The sequence below is a fragment of the Sesamum indicum genome, linkage group LG13 (assembly GCF_000512975.1).
Source record: "Sesamum indicum cultivar Zhongzhi No. 13 linkage group LG13, S_indicum_v1.0, whole genome shotgun sequence".
Classification (NCBI taxonomy): Eukaryota; Viridiplantae; Streptophyta; class Magnoliopsida; order Lamiales; family Pedaliaceae; genus Sesamum; species Sesamum indicum.
Window position 1 is genome coordinate 507,519 of NC_026157.1, and position 23,719 is coordinate 531,237.

Below are 23,719 nucleotides of genomic sequence, written 5' to 3' on the forward strand. Positions count from 1 at the left end.
ACTAACAAACAAATCCCGTACCATTTATTGAAAAAATAAGAAATTACATTTCTTCCGAATTTGTGGGATGTCCGAAATTTATTTCAAATGAATTATTTTTTACAAATCTCACAAATTTAACTGAAATTGATGATCCCATGCTATTAAACTTCAATTATTACTCTTCTTGTAAATAATAATGATATACTGACTTCATAATTTTGTAATTCTAATTTTATGTCTAATAAAAAAGTTAAAATACATATTTTTTTGTTTGGAACACAAATAAGATCTAATAATATTTTTGGAGAAAACCTTAATTTGATCTTCATTATAACGACAAACAAAAACAAGGGGGAATTTACTGTCAACTTGGTGAGAGAGACAATCATTTATCGCCAACCCCCGTCCCCCACCCCACCCCCAACCCCAACCCCTCTTCTCGATTCTCCCAGTACTCCTCCCACGCTGTTAGATTCTTAGACGGCTCTACCACCACCACTCCAAGTCGGCCCATCAAGCACCACCCGCCACCCAGGGTTTGTCGGTGACGACGTTGCTGTTGGCCGGATTGAAGATAATTTGATCCCCAAAAGTCTGATTTACTGTGCTCAACTCTGCACCCAACACCAAAAGAAACAACTCTTCCTGACCTCACCGCAAAACCCATCTCTAGATCCCGCCAAATCGTCGCCTCGCCTTCCATGTAGAATGCTTCTTGATTATTTTCGATCTGTTCATTGATTCATTGATCGGATTCGCCGTCCTTGTGATTCTCCTTTCAATTTGTGGGAAATGGCGGGGCAGAGTCCGAATATGGAACAATTTGAGGCGTATTTTCAGCGAGCGGATGTGGATCGGGATGGTCGGATTAGTGGGAATGAGGCCGTTGCCTTCCTCCAAGCTTCAAATTTACCCAGACAAGTCCTCGCGCAGGTCCCTTAACTATATTACTTATTTTATCTTATTTTCTTGGGTCGTTTTTGCATTTAGAAAACTAATTTTCCATTTACCGGTCCTTGTTGATAAGATGAGTTGCTTTAAGCACTGTACTATCCTTTTTGATTGGTTGGCATCCGAGATTATATGATGTGTTCATCAGGAGAAGATTTAGTGTAGTTTCACATGTATATGAGTTTGATTTTCCTTTTGGAAAGTGTAAAGTTTGTGGAGCGGCTAATCAGTCTATTTGGTGCTCGGTAAGCAGCTAGAAGGTCAGACATGTTTGTGTATTACTTGATTTAAATGGGTAAGTAAACTAGTCATGGACATGTGAAAGTTAGAAAATGCAAGGTAGTGAACTAAGAAACTACTGAAAAGGTTGATAGGAATTAGGTTTTTCTCTGCCATGTGGACAAACTGTCTTGATCTATTGATATTGAGGACCTAGATTAATGTTATGAGTCATGAAACTGAAGTTTGTCAAAGCTGCAGAAGGTGGATCTGTGAGGATCTGATGGTTGAACTTTAATGGTTTGTTTTCTCTGTGTTGCATGGGTTCAATCATCCTAGGAAGTGAGACGTATAGTAGCAATGGTGGGTACTTTGTAAAGTTGAATGAAAGCAGGTTGTGGAAAATCATGATTCTTGGTTTCTCATGAAAATTGGCCCCGCCTTTCGTTGCTTCTAATTCCATCCATCTTTTTTTCCTAGTTATCTTGCTAGATTTGACAGTGGAGTTTTGCTGATAAATGACATCTTGGGAATTCTGAAACGTGGTTGTGGTGATAACAAAATATAACTGGATTACACACATCTTTTATGCATGTTTGAAAGAGATATGACTGAGTTTAATGCACAAACTGCTAATGGAGAGGATCAATCTTACAGCCAAGAGAATGAGGCTGCTATAGATAGAGAGGCAGAAAACATACCCACCCCATCACTTATTTGAAAAGATGCCGACTTCCAGATCGCTTGAATTAACCGATATTTGTGATACTTTTTACATTTGCTAGTGAGTTGAGATGGATGAAATAGAATTTCCCTCCACAATCTAGAGGTGTAAGTCGAGGTTTCAAAAAGATATTTTTAAATAAGTGGTAGAGTACAGAAACTGTAATGCTTTCCTAATATAATACAGGTCACTAGAGAATCTAGCTGATGCTAGGGAGGAGTTCCGGCCCCTCTGCCACTGTCCTCCCCTTTCATCATAGACATTAGACTAATTTGTCATGTCACTCGCCTAAATGTAATTTACTGATTTAGGCTGAGGATAATCCAACTGATGAAAAGGGTTCTACACTTGATATTTCATAATAGTAATACAATCCATTTTGTGATTATCCTGCTTCAGCTTAACTGTGGTTGTTTATTAATTGATTGACAGTGGATGTCACTTGGTAGCTCCCATCTGTGTCACAGCAGGGGCATAATTGTCCTTTTCGAATAATAAAGTGATTTGTTGATTTCACAAGAAGAATAGTCATTAGAAATAGCGAAATAAAACTACCTGAAATACCTGTAGCTCTTTAGGAATTGCTTTTCTGAATACGCTTTGACTTTTTACACTAAAAGAATATGCTTTTATGGCTCTCCTGCAGATATGGATGTATGCTGATCAAAATCGAACTGGTTTCCTTGGTCGTTCAGAATTTTACAATGCTCTTAAACTTGTTACAGTGGCACAAAGTAAGCGGGATTTGACTCCAGAACTCGTGAAGGCTGCCTTATATGGACCAGCCTCTGCTAAAATCCCTGCTCCTCAGATAAATCTTGCAGCCTTACCAGCTCCTCAGCCAAATGTGAGGGCAGGTGCATCTGTGCAAGTCAGTGGCCTTCCAAGCTCCACTCAGAGTACTGGTGCTGTTGGCCTGCATGGTTCTTTAACTCAGCATAGCCAAGTCACAAGGCCACCTCGGCCTCTGCCTCCTAGTTCTGGATTCCAGTCTCAGCTAGGTGTTTCAACCCAAGGAATGCCTGGGATGGGTGCTATATCAGCGTCTAATCGCCCTAATTCCTTTGACTCGCTTGGTGGTAGTACTCATGGCCAATCTGGAATTTCTTCTCAAGTTTCAAGCAGGAGCTTAACTCCGACTGCAACTCAGAGTGGCTTTGGTTCTGTGACTTCCCCTATTACTAAAGCACCAGAAATTACTGGGTCATTACAATTTGCTTCATCCAAGCTGAATGATACTGCGTCCTTGAGCTCCCAAGTTAGCAAGGAAGACTCGAAATCACCTTCAGCTACAGGAAATGGCTTTACTTCAGATTCAGTGTTTGGAGATGTTTTCTCAGCAACACCACCTCAACCGCAGCAAAATTCTACAGCGCTTACGAATCCTGCCGGCAGCATACCTGCCTCGTCAGCTGGGAATTTGACTAATTCAAGAGAGCAGCCTACGGTTAAGCCAAGTGCTGTTTCTCAACCTCCAGCCGCTCAAGCTCAGCAATACCATGCCCATGCTAAACCAAATCAACATGTTTCGGCTCAAAAATCCTCTGCATTCCCTGTTGCAGCTGGACAATCTCAGTCTCCATGGCCAAGAATGACTCAGTCTGATGTTCAGAAGTATAGCAAGGTATTTGTGCAAGTTGACAGTGACCGAGATGGGAAAATTACTGGAGAACAAGCACGGAACTTATTCTTGAGTTGGAGGCTTCCACGAGGTATGCTGTACTCCATGTAGGATATAGAGCTATCCTCTTTCTGATCTTGTCCTTTTAACTGCTATCAATCTTTTGCTTTTTCGGAAACTATTATCGCATGTTAACTTAGCTGAGAGTGGATTAGCCATTTGTCCTAACTCCTAATGGCAAAAATGGTGCTTGGTTGTTAGCCATATCTGCTTGTTCCCTGCTTAGTTCTGTTACTGGTTAGTAGGATAAAAGTGATTTTTAGGTGTTGTAACATCATACTGTCGACGTCTGCCCTCTGAGATGATTCAGGGCAATATGAAAAATGAGATAATTGGAAGAATCTGAGTGTCTGTCTGCTGTTGTCTGCTAACTTTTTAACGGGAAGTGATATTTCAATTTTAGTTTATGAATTTATCAATAAGTTTGCTTCTTAAAGCTTCCTAAGCTAAAGCATGATGATGAAAATAGAAGAGCTTTAGTTATTTTTCTATATATTATGTAGTTTCTTTAGCTGGTTAACAGCTTTGGAGGAACTGTAGGAACTCCTATTATGTTTGAACAACATAGACCGCTGAAATTGCAGATTGATTACCAGCAACATAATCAGTATGGACTTGCTGCCTGTTAGATGAAATGCTTCCAAGGCTTGTGTAAAAATATCATGATTATAATTTACGGAAGCTTAGAGAGAAATTGACTGGGTGTTATAATCATTTTGACATGTATAAGGGAAAAAAGCTAGATATGAAAAGATGGCAAATGTTGTAGTTTATATTGAATTTTGTTGATTCACTTCGTGACCTAATCTTTTTCAAGATGAAGCTCTACTCCTTGTGTCAATGTAAGAATATTTGTCTCGAACCAAATTGGATGGTACTACTAGCTTCAATGAACCTAAATCACATTTCTGGCTTATATGATTTTCCTATCATGTTTTAAGAAACTTGCTTTGCTATTAAGTGGATGCCTGTGTTTCTTATCGCGCTTGTTGTTTTTGCATTTGTTTTATCAGAGGTCTTGAAGCAGGTTTGGGACTTATCTGATCAAGATAATGACAGTATGCTATCTTTGAGGGAATTCTGCATTGCTCTCTATTTGATGGAGCGATATAGGGAAGGGCGCCCTCTTCCTATGTCACTTCCCAACTCTGTTATGTTTGAGGAAACGTTGTTCCCTGTCTCAAGTCAACCTGCTGGTGCATATAACAATACATCTTGGAGGCCTACTCCTGGTTTAGGTTTATTATCTCAATTTACTATGTTCATGTTGGAGCCCAATAGACATCCACTATAACTGTCCATCTTTTGCTAGGCCAACCCCAAGGAACTAAGGGTGCACGACCGGTCACTTCTGCTGGTGGAGGAAGGCCACCTCGTCCAGTTCCTATTCCCCAGCCTGATGAGCCCGTCCAACAAAAGGCCAAGGTTCCGGTGCTGGAGAAGCATCTTGTAGATCAGCTTAGTACAGAGGAGCAAGATTCACTGAACAAAAAGTTCGAAGAGGCAAAGGATGCAGAGAAAAAGGTGAATCTTACTTTATGCAGATCTCAGTTGCAACTTCTTGTCCTTGTGTTGTTTTTTCTCCTTTAGGTATTCACGCTTTTTATGGCTTCTGAAATTCTTGTGCTCAAATGGTGGCATTAGGATTGGACACATGCATAGCTAGCATTGTAGATATGGTAGAGTAAGCTTGCGTGATTGCATAAAGTATGTCTGGAGCTTGATAATCTTTTGAGTTTCTTTTACTATTTGTTGCATAGTTATTTGAAACTTTAGAAAGTCAAACTTCAATAGGATGATGCAGTTACAATACTAAAAGAATTGGAATGGATCAATTCCTAAACAGTGATAAATAGCCTGATTTGATGCTTTCAGAAATGCTCTAGATATTTACATCAAAATAACTAATAAATTATGCTTGTTTTATGGATTGATTTTCCTTATTCTTTACCTTTTATCAGTGATTTTGGAGTTGAGGGTATTGATTCAGTTCTCATGCCATGAGGCCATCATGAAACCATTCCTAAGTTTTAAGATGCCTGATATATGTCTGCTATAGCTATCTCTCACGTAGGAAATTGTATTCTTTATAGCCAGCATTTGTTAACCCCCACACCCATACACACACTTCACAGTGACATTCCGTGCAACTACCAGTTGAGTCTAAGATTGTACTGCTAAAAATTTCATTGGAGCCATATCTCAGATGCCATATCTAATTCAGATATGGGATTCTTTTAAGGATCAAACTGGGTGATTCACGACATAGTTAAACATCCAGGGCAAGATGCTAGAGTTTTATTGTGGTGTTTATTTTATCTCATTTCTTAGTTAATCCTTAAAAGCATATCGGGAGTATTCTTAGGTTATCCTGATTAGCCAAACATGTGAGGAAAAATTTGACATCTGAAGTGAACTTCTATCCTAGTACCAAGACTTCTTTATGAATAGTGCCTTATTCGCTTTTATGGGTGTGCTTTTCAATCAATTGATTATTGTGGGATCTCTGACTAAACAATGATTGGCAATGTTAGTTCAGTAGGCTCTTAACTAGAGAAGGAACATCATAAGGGTGAGAATTTGGCCACTTGATAAGTTGTATATTTTTGGAAAGCAATTAAGTCGTACCAATTCCCAAATGCTAAACACACTATACTTTGATGTCAAACATAGGTTTTGCCTCTCTTTGCACTGGTAACCCTATGTATGTGTAGGACTGTGTTCTGATGCTGTTAGTTTGATTTATTGACTGCAACTATGAAATGGACTCTTATTATGGTCTTCTTTGTAGATGCCATTATCAAAGTTACAAACGTTGGTAACTGCTACCCCCAAAGTGCATTGCTGGTTTTCGTACTTAGTTCAGATGTTATGGTGATTGAATTTTTCTCTCTTGGCTTGCTTTCGCAAGAATTAAGTGTTAAGTCCACAGTAAGAATGTTGTGCTGTGCTTTAGTAGGAGAGTTTTTATTGCAAAGGAGCATTTATGCTTCACTTTTGGTTTAGTTTGAAGCAATTTTCAGTTAAACCAAAGCGCAGGCAAATTGAGAGCATCCTCTCCCCTGACCGAGGAACCTTTATTAGTTTTTATATGCTTGTGTTTTTGTATGCAGGTGGCAGATCTGGAAAAGGATATTTCAGAAGCTAAACAGAAAATTCAGTTCTACCATGCCAAGATGCAAGAACTTGTGAGTTTATTGGTGGCATACATAGACAGTTTCCTTGAGATAGAGACAGGCATACACATGTGACTCGTGCATTTATCATAAATTATCAGCCCGGCTTTCTCTCTCAGATTTTCGGTTCTTGTCATAAGTAAACATTTCAAATGATAATGTATCATATGCCATCTCTTAATGCTACCATTTTATCCCAGATTCTGTACAAAAGCCGATGTGATAACCGGTTGAACGAGATATCTGAGAAAGTTGTGGCCGACAAAAGAGAGGTATATTCTCGAAGATAATGGTTGTACACATATCTAGTTAATTGGTTTTTGTTGACTCACTTGACTGAGTTGTTCTTTAGGCTGAATCCTTGGCGAAGAAGTATGAAGAGAAGTACAAGCAGGTTGGAGATGTAGCATCCAAATTAACAATTGAAGAGGCTACATTTCGCGATATTCAGGTATTCTCCTTTCTGCTGTCAGGTGGAAGTATAACGAAGTATTTGTGTAGATAGTTGCAAGCTCTGCTTGCTTTCAGGATATTAGATGATGCAAGTTTGATCAATCCACTCTAGGATAAAAAGATGGAGCTATATCGTGCAATTGTCAAATTGGAACAAGAAAAGGCTGATGTAGTTCAGGTATGTGTACCTCCAACTGATCTTATGAAGACCTGATGAAGTTATTTGGAGTAAAAGAAAATTGGTGTCTACCAGGATCGAGTTAATCAAATCCAGTCAGATATTGAGGAACTTGTGAAATCATTGAATGAACGGTGCAAAACTTATGGATTGCGTGGGAAACCAACTACACTTGTTGAGCTTCCATTTGGTACGTTTCATATGGCATGTCTTTAAGCAAAACTTTTTGTTTTGTAGCTTTGAACTATTAACGACAGTTTTGTTCAGTTCTTCTTATCTTTTATATTTATATATTTGCTTAAATGTATTTTTTATTTTATTTTTATGCTTTTTATATATTTTTAACATCTTATACTCTTACATGTAAATATAGTATGGTATGCTTTATATATTGCATAGATCTTTGTATGTTTGTATATATATTTAATTCATTTTGCATTTATTATACATTTTACATGTATATATGTGTGTGTGTATACTTATAATGTTCAACTTAAAGCATTTGATTTAAATCGCATGAAATATGACCTTTAGGCCCCATTTACTTCGAGGATCGTATTAAAAGAATGATAGGATCATTCTTTACTAAATGAATGATAAAAAAAACCGACTAAGGTGTTTACTTATATGTATTATCAAAACATGATAAATTCTATCAAGTGTTTACTTTGATGTATCCACATGCTTTTGGTGGAAAAATTACCTTTGAGCCCTTGTTTACAAAATTTAATAGACAATAAAATATTATTATTATTATTGTATTGTTATTATTATTGTTTATTATTATTCTATTATCATTATCATTATTGTTATTAGTATTATTTTATTATTACTATTATTATTATTGTTGTTGTTGTTATCATATCATCATCATCATCATCATTATTATAATTATTATTATTATTACTACCACTCAAATTTTGAGGATACAATGGTCATTCTCATTTGGTGCAACCTTGGGATTAATTTTATACCACCTCCCAAGGTGGTATTAGTTATTTAGGTGTAATAGTAATTAGTACAGGGTTTTGGTTTTATACCGGGCTTCCATATAATAAACGCTGTATTAGCCTATACTAATTTCCTCATACAGGCTTATACATTAGAGTAAACATGACCTTAATTTATAAAAACGTGCATATGATAAATATTATAGAACAATTCTTGTATTATTTGTCAATTACAAATACTCCCATCTATGTATGAGAGGAACTTGCAGGTAAGCCCAAAGGGCATTTTGTTCATAAAAATAGTCAAATTCAAGTAACCCACAAATGGAAGGGCAATTTTGGAAGTTCACATGAAATTCTTGCTGGATCCATAATGGAAGGGTGTAAAATGCAAGAAGGAGCAAATTTCAGAGAGTGTAAATGTATTTTTTTGATCTAGTGAGGGTTTTTTATAATTATGACAAACCTCAAAGTATTGATTGTTTCACCCAAACAAAATTTTGTGCTTTTAGTTTAGTTGATTGGTGAAGTTTCTTTATACGTGGCTTTTAAATTGGCCAGCAAAGCTGTTACTTTTGTTGAGAATAATTAGCAATTAGATTGTCCACTATCACCTGACAGCACAGTGCTGTCATTGGTAAGCCACCAGCATATATTCATTAGTATTTCCATCTACATTCACTGTTATTGCGCAATGCTTGCATTTGTTCACATTTCACACACTGTTCATGCATTTTGTGATAATAATGTAGTTGGAATCTTAATTCCCACTAATCAAAGCCACATGAGAGTATATGCACCAGGGAGGGGGTAGCTAATCAAAGTAAACAAGAAACAAGTTTCATGTACCAATAATGGAAATGATAGAGATTATGACTCCCTTGGGGAATAATTTTATTGATTTTCATATACTGCTTTTGAAAACTCTTGTCTAGGCTGGCAACTTGGCATTGAAGCAGCAGCAGCTGATTGGGATGAAGTCTGGGATAAGTTTGAAGATGAAGGTGCTCTTGTGAAACTAGAAAACTGTTGATTTTAATTCCTTTTGGATACTTATGGTAGCACTTCACTGGGCAGTCTCTGTTAATTGTTCATTTTCGAATTTTATCCACTTATTTGCCGTTTGAACTGTACACAATTTCAGGATTCTCCTATGTCAAAGAACTTACTCTTGATGTGGAAAATGTTGTTGCCCCGCCCAAACCGAAGACTGCCTTAATAAGAGAAAGGGTTACTTCATTAGATAACAGCAGCACCGTAAAATCACATTCTAAGACGGATGAGAAGTCAGAGCTGCCTGGTTCAGGGGAGACTGTACCTGATAATGACAGACCAGATACCCACAACTTAGAGCAAACGGATAGAAGTCCACCTGACAGTCCAGCAGGAAATAACACAGTTACGAGGCCATCCAAGGAACTCCAAGATCATGTGATATCCAAGGACATCAATTTAAATGGCTCGCCGCATGCTTTTGACACCCAAAGGTAATGTTATTATTTTGTAACTCCTCATTTCAGAGGATCTTTTCTAGTTTTTTGCATTTCAAGTCTAGTGCTCAGTTGTTAACCATCACCAGTCTATAACTCATGTGAAGATTTTCCCATTCTGCTCTTCTGCAAAAGTTTCTGAAGTGACCTTTACAAGTGCAGTGAATATGGAGCTGAATCTGTATCTGGGGACAAAGTTTTTGATGAACCAGGTTGGGGTACTTTTGATACCCATTATGATTCAGATGCTGCATGGGATTTCAACTCTGCTCATCTGAAGGTATATAAAAATGCTTGGCTTTTGATAGTTCTCCCCTTGATAGTTTTCTTGGTTGTAATGCTGCTTCATTAACTTATTCTCTTCACATTGTAAATCAGGATTCTGAGCGCGAGAGGCATAGTGAAGCTTCTTTGTTTAGTTCCGATGACTGGGGTCTAAACCCAATCAAAACTGGGTCCAAAGGCACGGAGACGACCCTTCCAAAGCAGGGCCCATTTTTTGATTCAGTTCCAAGCACCCCACTCTACAATTCTGCAACTCCCAATGCAGATAGCCTGTTCATGAGGAATAGTCCATTTGCATTTGCAGATTCAGTTCCAAGCACACCAATGTACAATTCTAGCAATTCTCCTCGGTTTGGTGAAGGTTCTGAAGAGCCGTATTCATTTGACAGCTTCTCGAGATTTGATTCCTTCAACATGCGCGACAGCGGTCCTTTCAGTTCGCGTGAGTCCTTCACAAGATTTGATTCCATGCGAAGCTCAAGGGACTCTGAATTTGATCAAGGATACCTTGCACCACGGGAGTCCCTTTCAAGGTTTGACTCCTTCCGCAGCACGGCTGACTCAGATTATAACTTTGGGCTCTTTCCTCCACGCGAGACATTGACTAGATTTGACTCCATGCGTAGCACCAGGGACTCTGTTGACTTTGGTCATGGTTTCCCCTCATTTGATGATGCGTCAGATCCATTTGGGTCTAGTGAGCCGTTTAAGACATCGCATGAAGCTCAAACTCCGCGGAAAGATTCTGATAGCTGGAAAGCTTTCTAATTCTGCCGTTCCTTCTTTTTGTGTGCCCATTTGAAGCTTTGTTGTGTGGGGTTCACCTATGAATATGGACCCGTATCTGTCTTGTAGACGTTGTAGGTGAGGCAATTTGGTTATTCCATTTGACAGAGAAAAAATTAGTTGGATCAGTTTTTGCTGTAATTATTTCTGTTACCTCTCTCTCTTGATTACCATTACGACTTTTTTTCTTGATTATAGCAATATTCATTTTCAATACTGTGGTAGGATTGTAAAAAGTTTGTGGCAGTGTATGACAAGACTCTACGTGTTGGAATGTTGAGATGTTTGGTTCCGAAGTGCTGTTTCCTTGGACGCTATTGGAAGGAATGGATGACAAATTTCTTTGTTGCTGGACATAGAAGTATGTACTATGAGTTACTAATTGAAAATCATAGAAGTTTGAAAGCCCAGCTGTTGGATTTTTCTGGATATAAAGGACGGGACTGGTGGAATTCTTGTTAGTATTAAACCTCCTACTCGAGTAAATTATTTTCCAAATTAATTAAAGCTAAAGATGTGATAGGTTTGTCTCTTGAGTGGAGGTCTGTCTCTCGTATGAGTGGTTGTTAAGCTCTAGAGCATGGTTTTCAAAATCGGACTGGACCAACCAATTCGATCAGAAACTGGCCATGTGTTCGGCTGGTTCATACCTCCAAAATTAGCATGGTCAAAATTCTTTTGGCTATTAAGCCTTTTTTCGTATTTATAGTCAAAAGAATTTAAGTTTGGCTTTTATAGTCTAAAGTGTTTAAATTAAGATGTGAGTAAAACAATCTCCAAATTCTAACTCCACTCTTATTTTAGATGAACCATTCTATGAAACTGCTTCAACTTAATACCTACCATCTTTACCACACAATCAAGATTCTATCACCAATAGTTCCGAATGGAAAACTGAAACAGAACCTTTATTTTCTCTTAATTATAGTGTCTTTACAGATAATATGCCTTTATCTTCTGATAAAATTGAACACCCAACAACTATTAATTTCATAATACATCAAACATCTTCTAGACTACCCAAAGAAAGACGTCCTTCTTTTCACCTTAAAGATTTATATTTGTTCCACTATATTCCATCACATCCCCATATTCATGTCTTGAGCCTAAAACTTTAAAAACAGCACTTAAATTAGCAATCTGGCTAGAAGGCATGCAAGAAGAAATTGATGCACTTAAACATAAAACAACTTGGTCTCTTGTTCATCGCTCACTGAATGCTAATGTTGTAAGTAGAAAAATGGGTTTATAAGACCAAGTATAAAGAAAATAAGAGTGTGAATAGGTTTAAAGCGCGACTAGTTGCTAAAGAATACACACAAATTCCAGGCCTTGATTTTAGAGGGACCTTTAGTCTCATTGTCAAGGCCACAACTATCCTTGTCATAGTCTCCTTGGCTTAGTCTCAGTCTTTTTTATCTTGATCATTGGTAATGTCTTTCTCTTGCTTCTCTTAATGAAACTTATCATGTACTTTCGTTTCAACTTATTAAGAGTTTCTTCTTCAATCACTTGAAAATTGAATCTCAAATTGTTCTTGTTTTTTCTTATAAAGCAATCCTCTTTTTCTCTTCTGACTTTGTTTAGTAGAGACCTCATTTTCGTCACCAATTTCAATTGATGTATTGTCATTCTGTCTCAAAAGTTTCATTTTTCCCTTTCTTTCTAAGTTTTTGGTAGATGTAGTTAACAATGAGAAAATAAATAAAAGTTGCTTGAATTATGCAAAATACACTAGGTCGTAGCTTATCATGTGTACATATCATTAAAATGTTCCAAGTTCAATTAATGAATTATAACATGTATTTGTGGTCATTAATATACTTTAATTTACTAAACAACACTAATTTTGTTATCAAAATCTATGTCTTTATGTATTAAGTAATTGTTTTGTTTAATTCTAAGAAAATTAGTTCATATGATTCGAATAAATTTATGTTAACTACATAATATTTCAAAATAAACAAGAGTAATAAGTCGGTCATCATTCTTATATATATCAATAACTATAAATGACTTAATAATTACAATATATTAATAAACTATAATATGTCATACAAGAATTTTAAATGACTTTTTGAACCATTGGTACCTTTTATAATAATATAGAAAACGTTTATTTATAGTCGAATTCCCATTGTTTCTTCCTTTTCTTTAGTATATGTAGTGATGGTTTAGAAGTAACTTTTACATGTAGTGAGAGGCACTTCATCTGGGTTAAAAGACCTGGAAAAAATCTTGGGACACGAGCATAAAGGAATACCTGCATGACTTAACCATGAGAACCAATAACATGATCAAAGCCAGACAAAAAATACAGGCGAGAAAAAGCATGACTTAGCCCAATGTGGTCAATAGGACCAAGTTATTTACACTAAACCCCTACCTTCCACTTATTAACTACATCCTATAGACCTATCATGTATTTCCTACAACTAATGTGAGATGACTCAATAAAATGCCCAAACAAATCAAAACAGAATATTCTCAAACGAATCATTACGAGAATGATCAAATAGGAGGTACTGGAAAAAGGAATTTCTTAATACAAGTGAACTATATGGATCAAACATCTCGTTAGAAAAACATCATTAAACTAATTAACACATTAAAAACATAGAGAAGAATTGTTTTTTCGTTTCAAATGAACTTACCAAACTCCCATTTCTATGATGGATGGTGCCGCTATAAATGATCCAGCTTGCAGCAATGCCCTCTGCTCAAATCAAAAGGCATCGGCCTTCCTATTTCTACTTCCCCACTGGCGCCGAGGGGCTCCCCTCTTTCTCCCATCCTTCTTTGCTTTAGCTTTCTCTTTCAAGTCTCTCTCACCGCGTCTTTTGTACATCTTGAAGGTCATCTGTCTCGCTGCCGCCATTTTCCTTACCTTCTCTGTAATCTCTAAGCAATTTGTCTATTGTACAGCTTCCGTAGACCTTGCATGAGCTTAGCGAATGTATCTGGCTGAGGCATTACCCCAGCATCCATCATATCCAAACAGTAAGAGCAAGCATCCTTCACATGCCCATTTGAGAAGAGAGCACGAATCCAGATTGTCCATGCATACACATTAAGCTCACAACCTTTAGCTATTATGCAACTCCAGACATCTTTAGCCAATTGAAGCTTATCTGCCCTTAACAGAGAATTCAACAAGTCCTTCAGAATTCCATACTGTGGAGCAGCTAGAAGGCCTCTTCCTACCATTTCATTGAAGTAATCACAAGCTTCTACCAAACAATCATTCTCAACAAGCCCATTAACCATGATGACAAAGGTTTCAACACCTGGGCTGATGCCATTTGCTTCTAACTCATTCATGAGTCTCATACCATCTTCAGTCTCACCCAATTTGCATGCCAGACGAATTACTGTGTTGTATATGCTTGAGTCGGGCAACACGCTAATCTTCCTCATCTCCTTCATAAGATCCAGGCACTCCTCCAGCTCTTCCTTCTTCTCATGAGCTAACATGAAGTACAAATAAGTTGTCTGGTTAGGAGTATGCCCTTTCTGTATCATAACATCTAAAAGCTCATAACCTTTCTCAATCTTACCCGATTTACAAAACCCACTGATCAAAGTGGTGTATGTAACAATATCAGCTTCACACCCATTGCCCTCCATATCCATAAATACTCTAATCGCCTCTTCCATCTTTTCTCGAGCACAAAGTGCCTGAATCATAATGGTATATGAAGTTGCATTTGGCTCGCAACCAGTCCTTCTCATCTCTTGCAAAAGATGGAAAGCATCCACCATTTTACCTGCCACTGAATATCCATTAAGCAAATTGTTATAAACCACAATATCAGGCTCAAAACCTGCTTCCCTCATTTTCACCAACACAACTTTTGCCTCCATCAACTTTCCTTCTTTACACCAACCATACCTATTTACATGAATAACTATCACATGTTTTCAACCGGAGAATTGTCCCTTGGAGAGCTTAGGAGTAACCTTCAGACTGATATCATCATATGGATTCTCTTGATGTACATCTACAAGCCCATAATTCTTCAGAACCTGCAGAACAAAGAACTTTGCAGTTGATAATCTTTTCACACTTATCGATTTAGAAAGCATGTGCATAAGGGAGCCACATGAAATTTAGCACTTACCAGGGTCTCATAAAACATCCGAGCGCATATTTTTTTGGGTTTGCCTTCAAGAATCTTGTTCAAGCTGAGATCTTCCGACGATTCTTGTGAGTTCCCTGAGGTAGGGGTTATAGAGGACTGCTTTTTCAAGTACTGAGCCACAGCCCTGCAAACAAATCAAATGAAGTTGGAGAGGTCGGTGACTCGGTTGAAGTCATCTTTGGGCATACGGGGAGTTTGATGCTACCCATGTGGGCACAACCTAACTCGAGTGTAGCCCATTGGATTCGAGAAAAAAAAAAAGTGTAGCCCATTGGATAACACATGATAACATCAGCAGTTTACTTTATGAAATCATTATATCCAAGTCTAACATTTCACAACCCAAGTGGTTACTTCCCACATGACTGGCATGAAATAGTTCGGAGACATAGGAGCAAAAGATTTACCTTGTTCTTGAAGATAATGCTTGCAATTCCGGGGTCCCCTGGTTATATGAGAAGATGTCAAATTCTGGTGTTCCTTGAGATCCTATTAAAACACAGAAAAGAGATCATGCATCGTGTCTTAGACTCATCCCAAGTAAAACACAAGTGTTGATGATAAACTTGGTTAAAACAATAAAACGAAATGTAACATCATGAATTTGCAAATTACCAGCAGGAAAATTGTCATCTTGTTCTAGAAACCCAAGCTCCTGTCAGAGAAAGAGAGACGCAACATGTTATATATAAAAGTCAGGAAGTGCAAGTCATTTACCAATAGTCACTCCCCTCTCAATTCAACTTTAAAAGTTAGCTGTTCTCGGAGATGTGACTTAAATACACAAGTTCTGAAGCATTTTATTGTCAATAAAAAGCTTTGACCATAAAGAAGAAATAGAAATAAAAACATATGATAGGAAGAAAATAAAGATTCAAACTATCAAATATGTTGTAAGAAAGCCTACTGAACATACTTCTGCAGAAGACGCCAGCTCAGGAATGTCAGAAAGGGCTGTGCGCTCAGGCAACCCCTTCCCAAAGAATGTATCTGGGGTTCTCATTTCTGAGTCTAGATCCCGAGGAGATGTTCCCATGTCTGAAGTAGGTAATACACTATCCCCATCATTTGTTTCAAGACATTCTGATTGCAAACCAAAACTGGAGTTTTCAGGAGTGAAATAGCTCCTCCCATGTGGAGAAGGCACGGCCATGGAGAAAGAAGACATAAATCTATCTGGTGAAGCTCCCTCATTATTGCGAAGAACTTCAATCTCTCTGTCACGATCATGACTAGGTGAAAGGGCCTGATCAGCACTCATCTCTTGGGGTGTTTTTTCTGTAGTAACCATATGATGAACAGAGATGTTGCCTTCCTCGTATAAACTCAACAGTGCAAGACAACATCCTGCAGAATAATAGAACCTGATTCAGATGAAAAGCAATTGCAAACTGAAGTAGAAGTAATAGATAAACGACAAATACTACCAACCAGTTACATAGGTCTGACAAGGGAGACCATTCTTTTTTAATTGCAACCTCATGTTTTGTTTGAAGATCGCAAGAGAAGATAAAGGACAGTTCCTCCTATTCCGGCGGGTGTCGTCGGTGTCATCTAGTGCTTTTTTCACATGTCTAAATCATCATAACAAAAATATTATGAGGGGAAAGAGATATAAATTTTGAAATAACATAGCATGAATCATATGAAAGGCTATACTTGTTGCTCAATACAGGAGACTTGTCAAAATACTGCTTTCTCTTCCTTTTTCTAACAACTCGTTGTGTAACAGGTGGGGTTGGTTGGATTTCCATTTCAGGTGACTGGTGGACTGCAAAACAAGAAAAATACAAGTGATTGATGTGTGCAATTTTATACAAGTCTCGTAACCAAAGACTTACACTTACCAAAAAGCATTGGAGAATCCAAGTGCCTTAGAGAATGTTGTTCTTCATGATTCTCGGGTGAAGAGAAGCGGTCATCAGGCAACAATACTTCTTCTGTAACTGGAGTGCAGTTCGCCTTATCTTTATTGATTTGCTCTTCCAGGAATTTGTCGGGTTCAACACGATCAGGCAATATTGGTGAATTGTTGAAATCAAAACCATGTCTAGCATCACGCATGATTTCAATACTAGGTAAATCTTGCGGACTGCTATTTCCGATAATTCCATCATCTGCTGCTAACTGATTAGGAGGCGAAGGATACTCAGAACCAGCAGTTGCATCCACTTCAACAGGAAGAGGAATACTGCAAGATTAAACAAATCAAATTCATAAATCAAGAGGGATGATGTATAGTTAAGTTTTGGTAGGCCAGGAACAGCCTTACTCTTCCTCCATTGGCACTTGCCCAGATCTTGAATTATCTTCTATGAACGACGAAGCCCTAAAATCATACTGCAGTGGAGAAAAAATCAATAATAGCATAACCTTTAAATGCATCAATTCTCTCACAAAAGGATGAAAAACAGAGCGCACCTCGTGAACTCGGATGACAACATATTGATCTTTTCCAGTTGGAATTTGCTCTGTGGAATAGAATGCCGAAGGCCCATAGTAAATGTTAATGGGGATCAAGGGAAAAGATTAGGAAATAGGAAGCAGCACGATCAAAACTTAAATTTTCTTATGCAATATCAATACCTGACAAAGTAATCTCATCCTTGCTCTTGAGATAAGAATCCTCACACCTGAAAATAAAAACCCTTAAATTTATCTGCCCATAGCTAGTAAAGAAAGAATTAAAGATCTTCAGCAAAAACATACAAGTCCTTATCATAATCATCCAATTCCAAGGAATCAAGCTCAAACTTTTCTGGTAAAGTGATGGCATGAAATGGCGCATGTTTTGCATCATCAGGAAGATTGAACAGAAGTAAAGTAAAGACACGGTTTATTGTATTCCGTACACCATTGCAGTCTTCGTAGAGATAGTCAACTTGTTTTGAGTATATCCGCACAACTCCAAGCAGAAGGTGTCCCGACATTCTCAGCGCAATAGGCACTTCAGGGTACATAATTCGTTCTGTAAATCAAGTTCCACAATAATAAAGTTTCAAGAAAGCATCCAAAAAGACTATAACATAATGTTCAAAAGATGCTCATGGAAATTAAGAACAAGACCAAATGATAGCACCATCTCACCAAGAAGTAGTAATTGCAACTAGATAACAGTATGATGCTGTTAAAAAACTTCTTTGCATCACGCATCAATTATAATTAAGAAAATATGAAAAGGAAGCATCACATGTTCGAATCTTATAATGAACATACAACACTACAGGAACAAAGAAGCAGATTCAAAGATGTGCAGGTAACAAATGCATCTTGTTTAATCAATAAAAGAACAGAGAAAAATACATCAATGCTAATAAAATCTAGTGAAAAACACCAACCCCCAGGATAAAAAAACAGTAATAATAGTAACAAATAGATAATTCAAAATTGGAAAACATATGAACCACACAGAAATCATACAACACAAAACGGATCCTGATACAGAAGGATGCCTCAAGACATGCTCAATTTCAATAAAAAAAGTTGCCTACTGTGCATCAATATAGATAAATGATCAGAAAACACGCAATGTTGATTGATAACTGATATCATTACCAATTTACCAATGCAAAAATGTAGTCTTTTAAGTCATGCCAAAAAGGAGTGAAAGTAATCAGACAAAAAACATCAATGCTACTATCTTCACATATTCAAATTAGGAAGAAAAAAGAGAAAGTCGAAGCAAACTAATAGTTTGCTAAGTATCAAATACAAAATCACTCATCAGATTATAAAAACCTAATCTTTGTATCCCATAAAAAAACTAATGGTCTCATAAAATGACACGAAAACAAATGAAAAGTTCAGGCAATTTTTACAAATGAATTAAACAACACAAACCCGTTACACGCCGAAGGATGAAACATAAACTCACAAATCAAGAACCAGCTTCTCATCATCGCCGATAAATTCTAACCAAACCCAACAAATAAAGATTCTTTCTTGACGCAAAATTACTAAGAAAAACACATAATCACCACCGGCTTTTCTTGATTTTACTCATTTCTCGACAACAAACGAAATAAAACCAAATCAAAACACAGACAACGTGAAACGTGGTAAGGTTAAGTGTTTATCGAGTACGAACCGACGGTGGAGTTCACATTGGTTGAAACGTAATGAGACTTCTTGAGCTTGTGCTGCAAATGTGCTGCACACCAAACAGTCCCCAAAGGACCTTTCCTTGCCAAGAACGTATGCGAATAGAACATTTCCTCTTCGTAGTCCTTCTACACTCTTCGATTTGGCTGTAACAAGCAGTAATAACAAGCAGTAATAATACGATTCGACATTGGAAATCAACTCTTTCTCCCCCCTATATACAACATTCAAACCAAGATTAATAATTATTCAAAATTACCAGTAGAACCCAAACCCAGAAATCTCTGAGTAACATTGACACACAAAAAACCTCAAAGGGCACACAAAAACTCAAACCAAGAAAAATTTCAGAATCTCATATTGTAAGAGAAAAGCAGATACACATTTTATACCCATAGTTAAGAGCCCGATAAGAAGTAGAGAATTTTGGGATTATCATCAGTGATAAACAATCAAATATAACACAAAGCTTCACAGAATACTATTAAAACACAGTAACACCATCCCCCCAACCCACCCAACACATTAACACAACACATACCACGGTCGACTCTATCAAAGCAATTGCAGCAAATCATCTTTGGCAGGTGCTGATTTGTGAACTTTCGTGTCCCTTTATTTGAAGGATAGAGTAATTTGATGATTTTGGTGACATTTGCAGCTCGTTGTTGTTCGTGCTGACTTGAACGGCCACTTGAAAGCTCTTAAAGATTATTTCCTTTTAGCAAAAGGTGATTTTTTCCAGGTAGGATAAATGATGATGATTTAGGTTTGTTGCAAATTTGCAGCTTGATGGTTTTGCTTTCTTACTTATCTTAAAGTTCTGAAGTCCCTCAGTTGGAATTCATTTTAATACTGTTTCTGATACGCAATGTCTACAGAATCCTTTGTTTAATACTGTTTTCAGATAAGCGATGTGTATGAAAACTATATAGTGTGTAAAGAAATTAACTATGCGTGACATTTGTCTAGGTCTCCATTCTCCTTGTACATCTTCACTTCAACTGAGCCTTTTGTGAATGGAAAGTTGAAATAACTATAAAAATTTGAGCATGCATTAGATGTTCAGCAGCAACAGTTTTATTGAGGAAATCAAATGAAACTTGTTTTAGTTTACAAAACCCTTTTGAAGAGCTTTTCTTTTTCTCCTTTACGCCCCTTCTACTCACCCCGAGTGTTCTCAGCAGCCAAACATAGTACTAAACCCTCTCTCAAGCATTAACTCTCGCACTAATCCCAGTGCCGAACAAAACCCAATTTCCAATCTTTCCAAGAAAAAACCAAAAACCCAGAAAACGTTCACCAATTTTGAGACAATGTACCACAAAAATCACCGTAAATACCCACAAAATCAAGATCCCATTTAGCAAGAACCACAATAGGTTCGTACAAGAAACGCAACACTACTGTAAACACTTTTCAAATTCCCCTTCATTTACAGTGTGAAAACACACGCAAAGAGAAAGACAAGGAGGCCCAACTTTCCCCGTAGAATGAAACGAATTAAATAACTTTCTTTGCTTTTATTTTCAAGAATCCAGTCCTTTTCTGTCTGTTTCTGCTGTTTATTTCTAAAAATTCTCAAAAACTCATCCCCAATTTCAAATTTTTTTCCCGATACAAACTTTTGAAAAGAAATTAATCCAAATTATTAACATTGTAATAATAATCAAGATTAAATCTTTTTCCCTTCTTAATCTTTCTAATAGGGCTGGCAACGACTCTGTGATTTCGACGAGCTCGAGCATTTGTTTCAGAAAATTTGTTCCACAAAATTTGAATAAAATTGCAGCAGAATGGAGGTGGGAAGGAGAGAAGAAAGAGATGAGAGGAAATTCAGAAATTTTACCAATTGATTAATGGACTTCCTTACAACATTACAACTCTTTTACAAACAATTCTCAAATGAAACAAAAGTGTAATGAACTAAGGCTGGAAAGGAATCCAACAACAAGAATTAAACAAATCATAGTTCCCTAAAAACACACCCAAACCCAAGAAAAAGAATTAAACAAGATGAAGAAGAACAAGTAAAATGCAACAGGGAAAGAAGGATTACCTTAAAGCCGTACTCGTTGCCGACCTGCCGTCCTTGGTGCCGTGAGTTTGGGGTTAGGGGTCTAAGAGATGGATTTGGGGAAAAATTGAGGAGAAAGGATGCTGAAGAAACAGAAAGAGAGAAAGAGGAAGAAGAACGAGTACAAGAGCGGGAAATGGTGGGGGTGGGTTTTGATTTTTGACTTTTTGTGTTACTATTATTATTATTATTATTATTACTATTATTATTATTATTATTATTATTATTATTATTATTACTATTATTATTATTATTATTATTTTAAATATGAGATCGAATCATAAAACTTTTACATAGATATAGTTGAAATTAATATATGTTCACAATTTATAAAATTTATATATTTATAAATATTAGTATAACATTGTTGTAACTATCATCTTACATTGTTGAACAACATGGGTTAATCGGGCCATCAAAATTTAGATCAGATCGTTAGATATAATAGAACTTAGTAAAAGTAATCATTCAAGACGGTGTATCGTTGAATCAGGTCATGTGATTTTAAATCATACTGTTTGATATGATCTAATGGACACAGTCTTGTACATATTTATTTCGTATGAATCAGGTGCAGATTTTAAAATATCGTAATTATTGATTAAACTTTTTAATCTTATTATATATATAATAAAATAATAATTAGAATTGCTCAACCATCATCATCATCATCATCATCATTATTGTTGTTGTTGTTATTATTATTATTATTATTTTTAAATTAATTCATAAAAATTACTAAATTTTGACATAAATTTATAAATAATAAAAAATCATAAGTGAATTACTTGTCAATTTAAAAAATATTAACGTAATATAAATATATATTAAAATATAACATAAAGTAAAGTTCTATATATAATATTGAACAATTTTTTTAATTATAAAAAATATTATAATTTACTAAGTTATTGATTAAATTTATTTTTGTATAAAGATTAAATATATAAATAAAAGTACCGTAATTTATTATTATCCAAAATAAAATGTATGATATTGATTAATAATTATAATATATCGTCAACTTAGATTATAAAAGTGATCAAATACTAAAAATAAAATTAAATATTTAAAAATTTTAAAAATAAAAATATATATAAAAAATAAAAAAAATATTCACCAGCTCGCGAGCTATATATATATATATATAAATATTCACCAGCTCGCGAGCTGGTGAACAACTAAAACTAAGCTCAAGCTCGAGCTGGATAGGAGCTCGAGCTCAAGTCGAGTTCAAAATCGAGCCGGCTCGACTCATTTGTCATCCCTATATAACACAAAGCTTTACAGAGTACTATTAACACATAGTAACACCATCCCCCCAACCCACCCACCACCCAACACACACAAACACGCCGAAACCACCATAGAAGATCTGAACTTCCAACAGAAACAGAAAATTACGCAAACATACCAAAATCTGGAGTGAAAAGCAAAAAGGAAAACTTGATTTCAGAGTAAGATTTACGAACCCCAGGTTCTCTTTTTCTCCTTTACGCCCCTTTTACTCACCTCGAGTGTTCTCAGCAGCCAAACACAACCCTCTCTCGAGCATTAACTCTCGTACTAAACCCAATTTCAAATCTTTCTAAGAAAAAACTAAAAATCCAGAAAACATTCACCAATTTTGAGACAATGTACCACAAAAATCACCGTAAATACCCACAAGATCAAGATCCCGTTTAGCAAGAACCACAATAGGGTTGTACAAGAAATGCAACACTACTGTAAACACTTTTCAACTGGATTTCTCTTTGTTAATCTAACTTATCTAGAGTTAGTTGTCTTCTATTTGGTAAACTACTCTGAATACCCTTCCATCCAATGCAGTAACATATGCAACATAAAGGTATAGGAGCGAAGACATAGCCGCACACAAGCATCATAGGAGAGAACACCATACCAATAAGCTAGCCCACTGTATCCAATTCAAATCATCAAAAATATTTTACAGAATTAATAGTTACGGCACTTTGAAATAGATCCAGAAGAGGAACCTATTCAAAATTGATTTTACTTAAACCACAATTATATTCGGAACTATTCAACTAATACAGGAGCAGGAATACTAGCTAGATTACCTTGCATGCATGAATTGTAGGATATCGAGCAGGTACAGAATTAGAAGATACAACATCAGTCCTGTAAATACCATTAGCCAGCTTTAATTCGAGAGAGTAATGTAGAAGCTGCAAAACTATATGTTGGGGGTGAAAGAGGAATGGTTTATGAATATCCAAATGTGTACCTCACGGGAGCTTCAGGATTATTAACTTCTGTTGCCCCTCATTTGTTGCTCTTATACACCATAGGTTCAACCTCGGTTGCAGAACCACCGGACGTTGCTAAGGAAGGGCTACCATCAGCTCTAGAAGTTGGAAGCTTTTGAGAAACTTGACTGCTGTGCTGGAAAGAGCCCAAGGGTGGTGCACTGGGAATATCATCATCCAACTTATTCTGCAGTGGGGCATTGCGACAATCCTGGAACCACCAGTAACATGAGAAAATCTTGTATAAACAATTA

The 23,719-nt window shown here is 36.7% G+C and overlaps 3 protein-coding genes across 5 annotated transcripts; 1 reads left to right on the plus strand and 2 right to left on the minus strand.

Moving 5' to 3' along the window:
* LOC105175996 (intersectin-1) lies at nucleotides 379-11,078 on the plus strand. 3 transcript variants are annotated; one of them, XM_011098657.2, is made up of 13 exons: nucleotides 379-915; nucleotides 2,523-3,588; nucleotides 4,571-4,795; nucleotides 4,870-5,081; nucleotides 6,671-6,745; nucleotides 6,934-7,005; nucleotides 7,086-7,184; nucleotides 7,299-7,364; nucleotides 7,440-7,554; nucleotides 9,250-9,318; nucleotides 9,459-9,801; nucleotides 9,967-10,084; nucleotides 10,183-11,078. In XM_011098657.2, exons 1-13 carry the CDS (start codon nucleotides 775-777, stop codon nucleotides 10,855-10,857), a joined length of 3,276 nt encoding a protein of 1,091 aa, XP_011096959.1. In that variant the 5' UTR covers nucleotides 379-774; the 3' UTR covers nucleotides 10,858-11,078. The 3 variants fall into 3 exon arrangements, with proteins under 3 accessions (XP_011096959.1, XP_011096960.1, XP_011096961.1); XM_011098658.2 differs by having other exon boundaries at nucleotides 4,571-4,789; XM_011098659.2 differs by having other exon boundaries at nucleotides 4,571-4,753.
* LOC105175998 (pentatricopeptide repeat-containing protein At3g49730-like) lies at nucleotides 13,206-14,756 on the minus strand. The gene is given in 3 exon segments (XM_011098661.2): nucleotides 13,206-13,779; nucleotides 13,782-14,342; nucleotides 14,433-14,756. Coding segments are annotated over 3 exon segments (1,047 nt in total). The 5' UTR covers nucleotides 14,740-14,756; the 3' UTR covers nucleotides 13,206-13,600.
* On the minus strand, nucleotides 14,767-17,823 carry LOC105175997 (sister chromatid cohesion 1 protein 3-like). Its single transcript, XM_011098660.2, has 12 exons — nucleotides 17,727-17,823; nucleotides 17,604-17,650; nucleotides 17,439-17,488; nucleotides 17,290-17,357; nucleotides 16,865-17,208; nucleotides 16,677-16,788; nucleotides 16,449-16,591; nucleotides 15,934-16,364; nucleotides 15,633-15,672; nucleotides 15,425-15,506; nucleotides 14,997-15,141; nucleotides 14,767-14,901 (listed from the first exon to the last, which is right to left on the minus strand). The coding sequence occupies exons 4-12, from the start codon at nucleotides 17,298-17,300 to the stop codon at nucleotides 14,797-14,799; spliced, it is 1,413 nt and encodes a 470-aa protein (XP_011096962.1). The 5' UTR covers nucleotides 17,301-17,357; nucleotides 17,439-17,488; nucleotides 17,604-17,650; nucleotides 17,727-17,823; the 3' UTR covers nucleotides 14,767-14,796.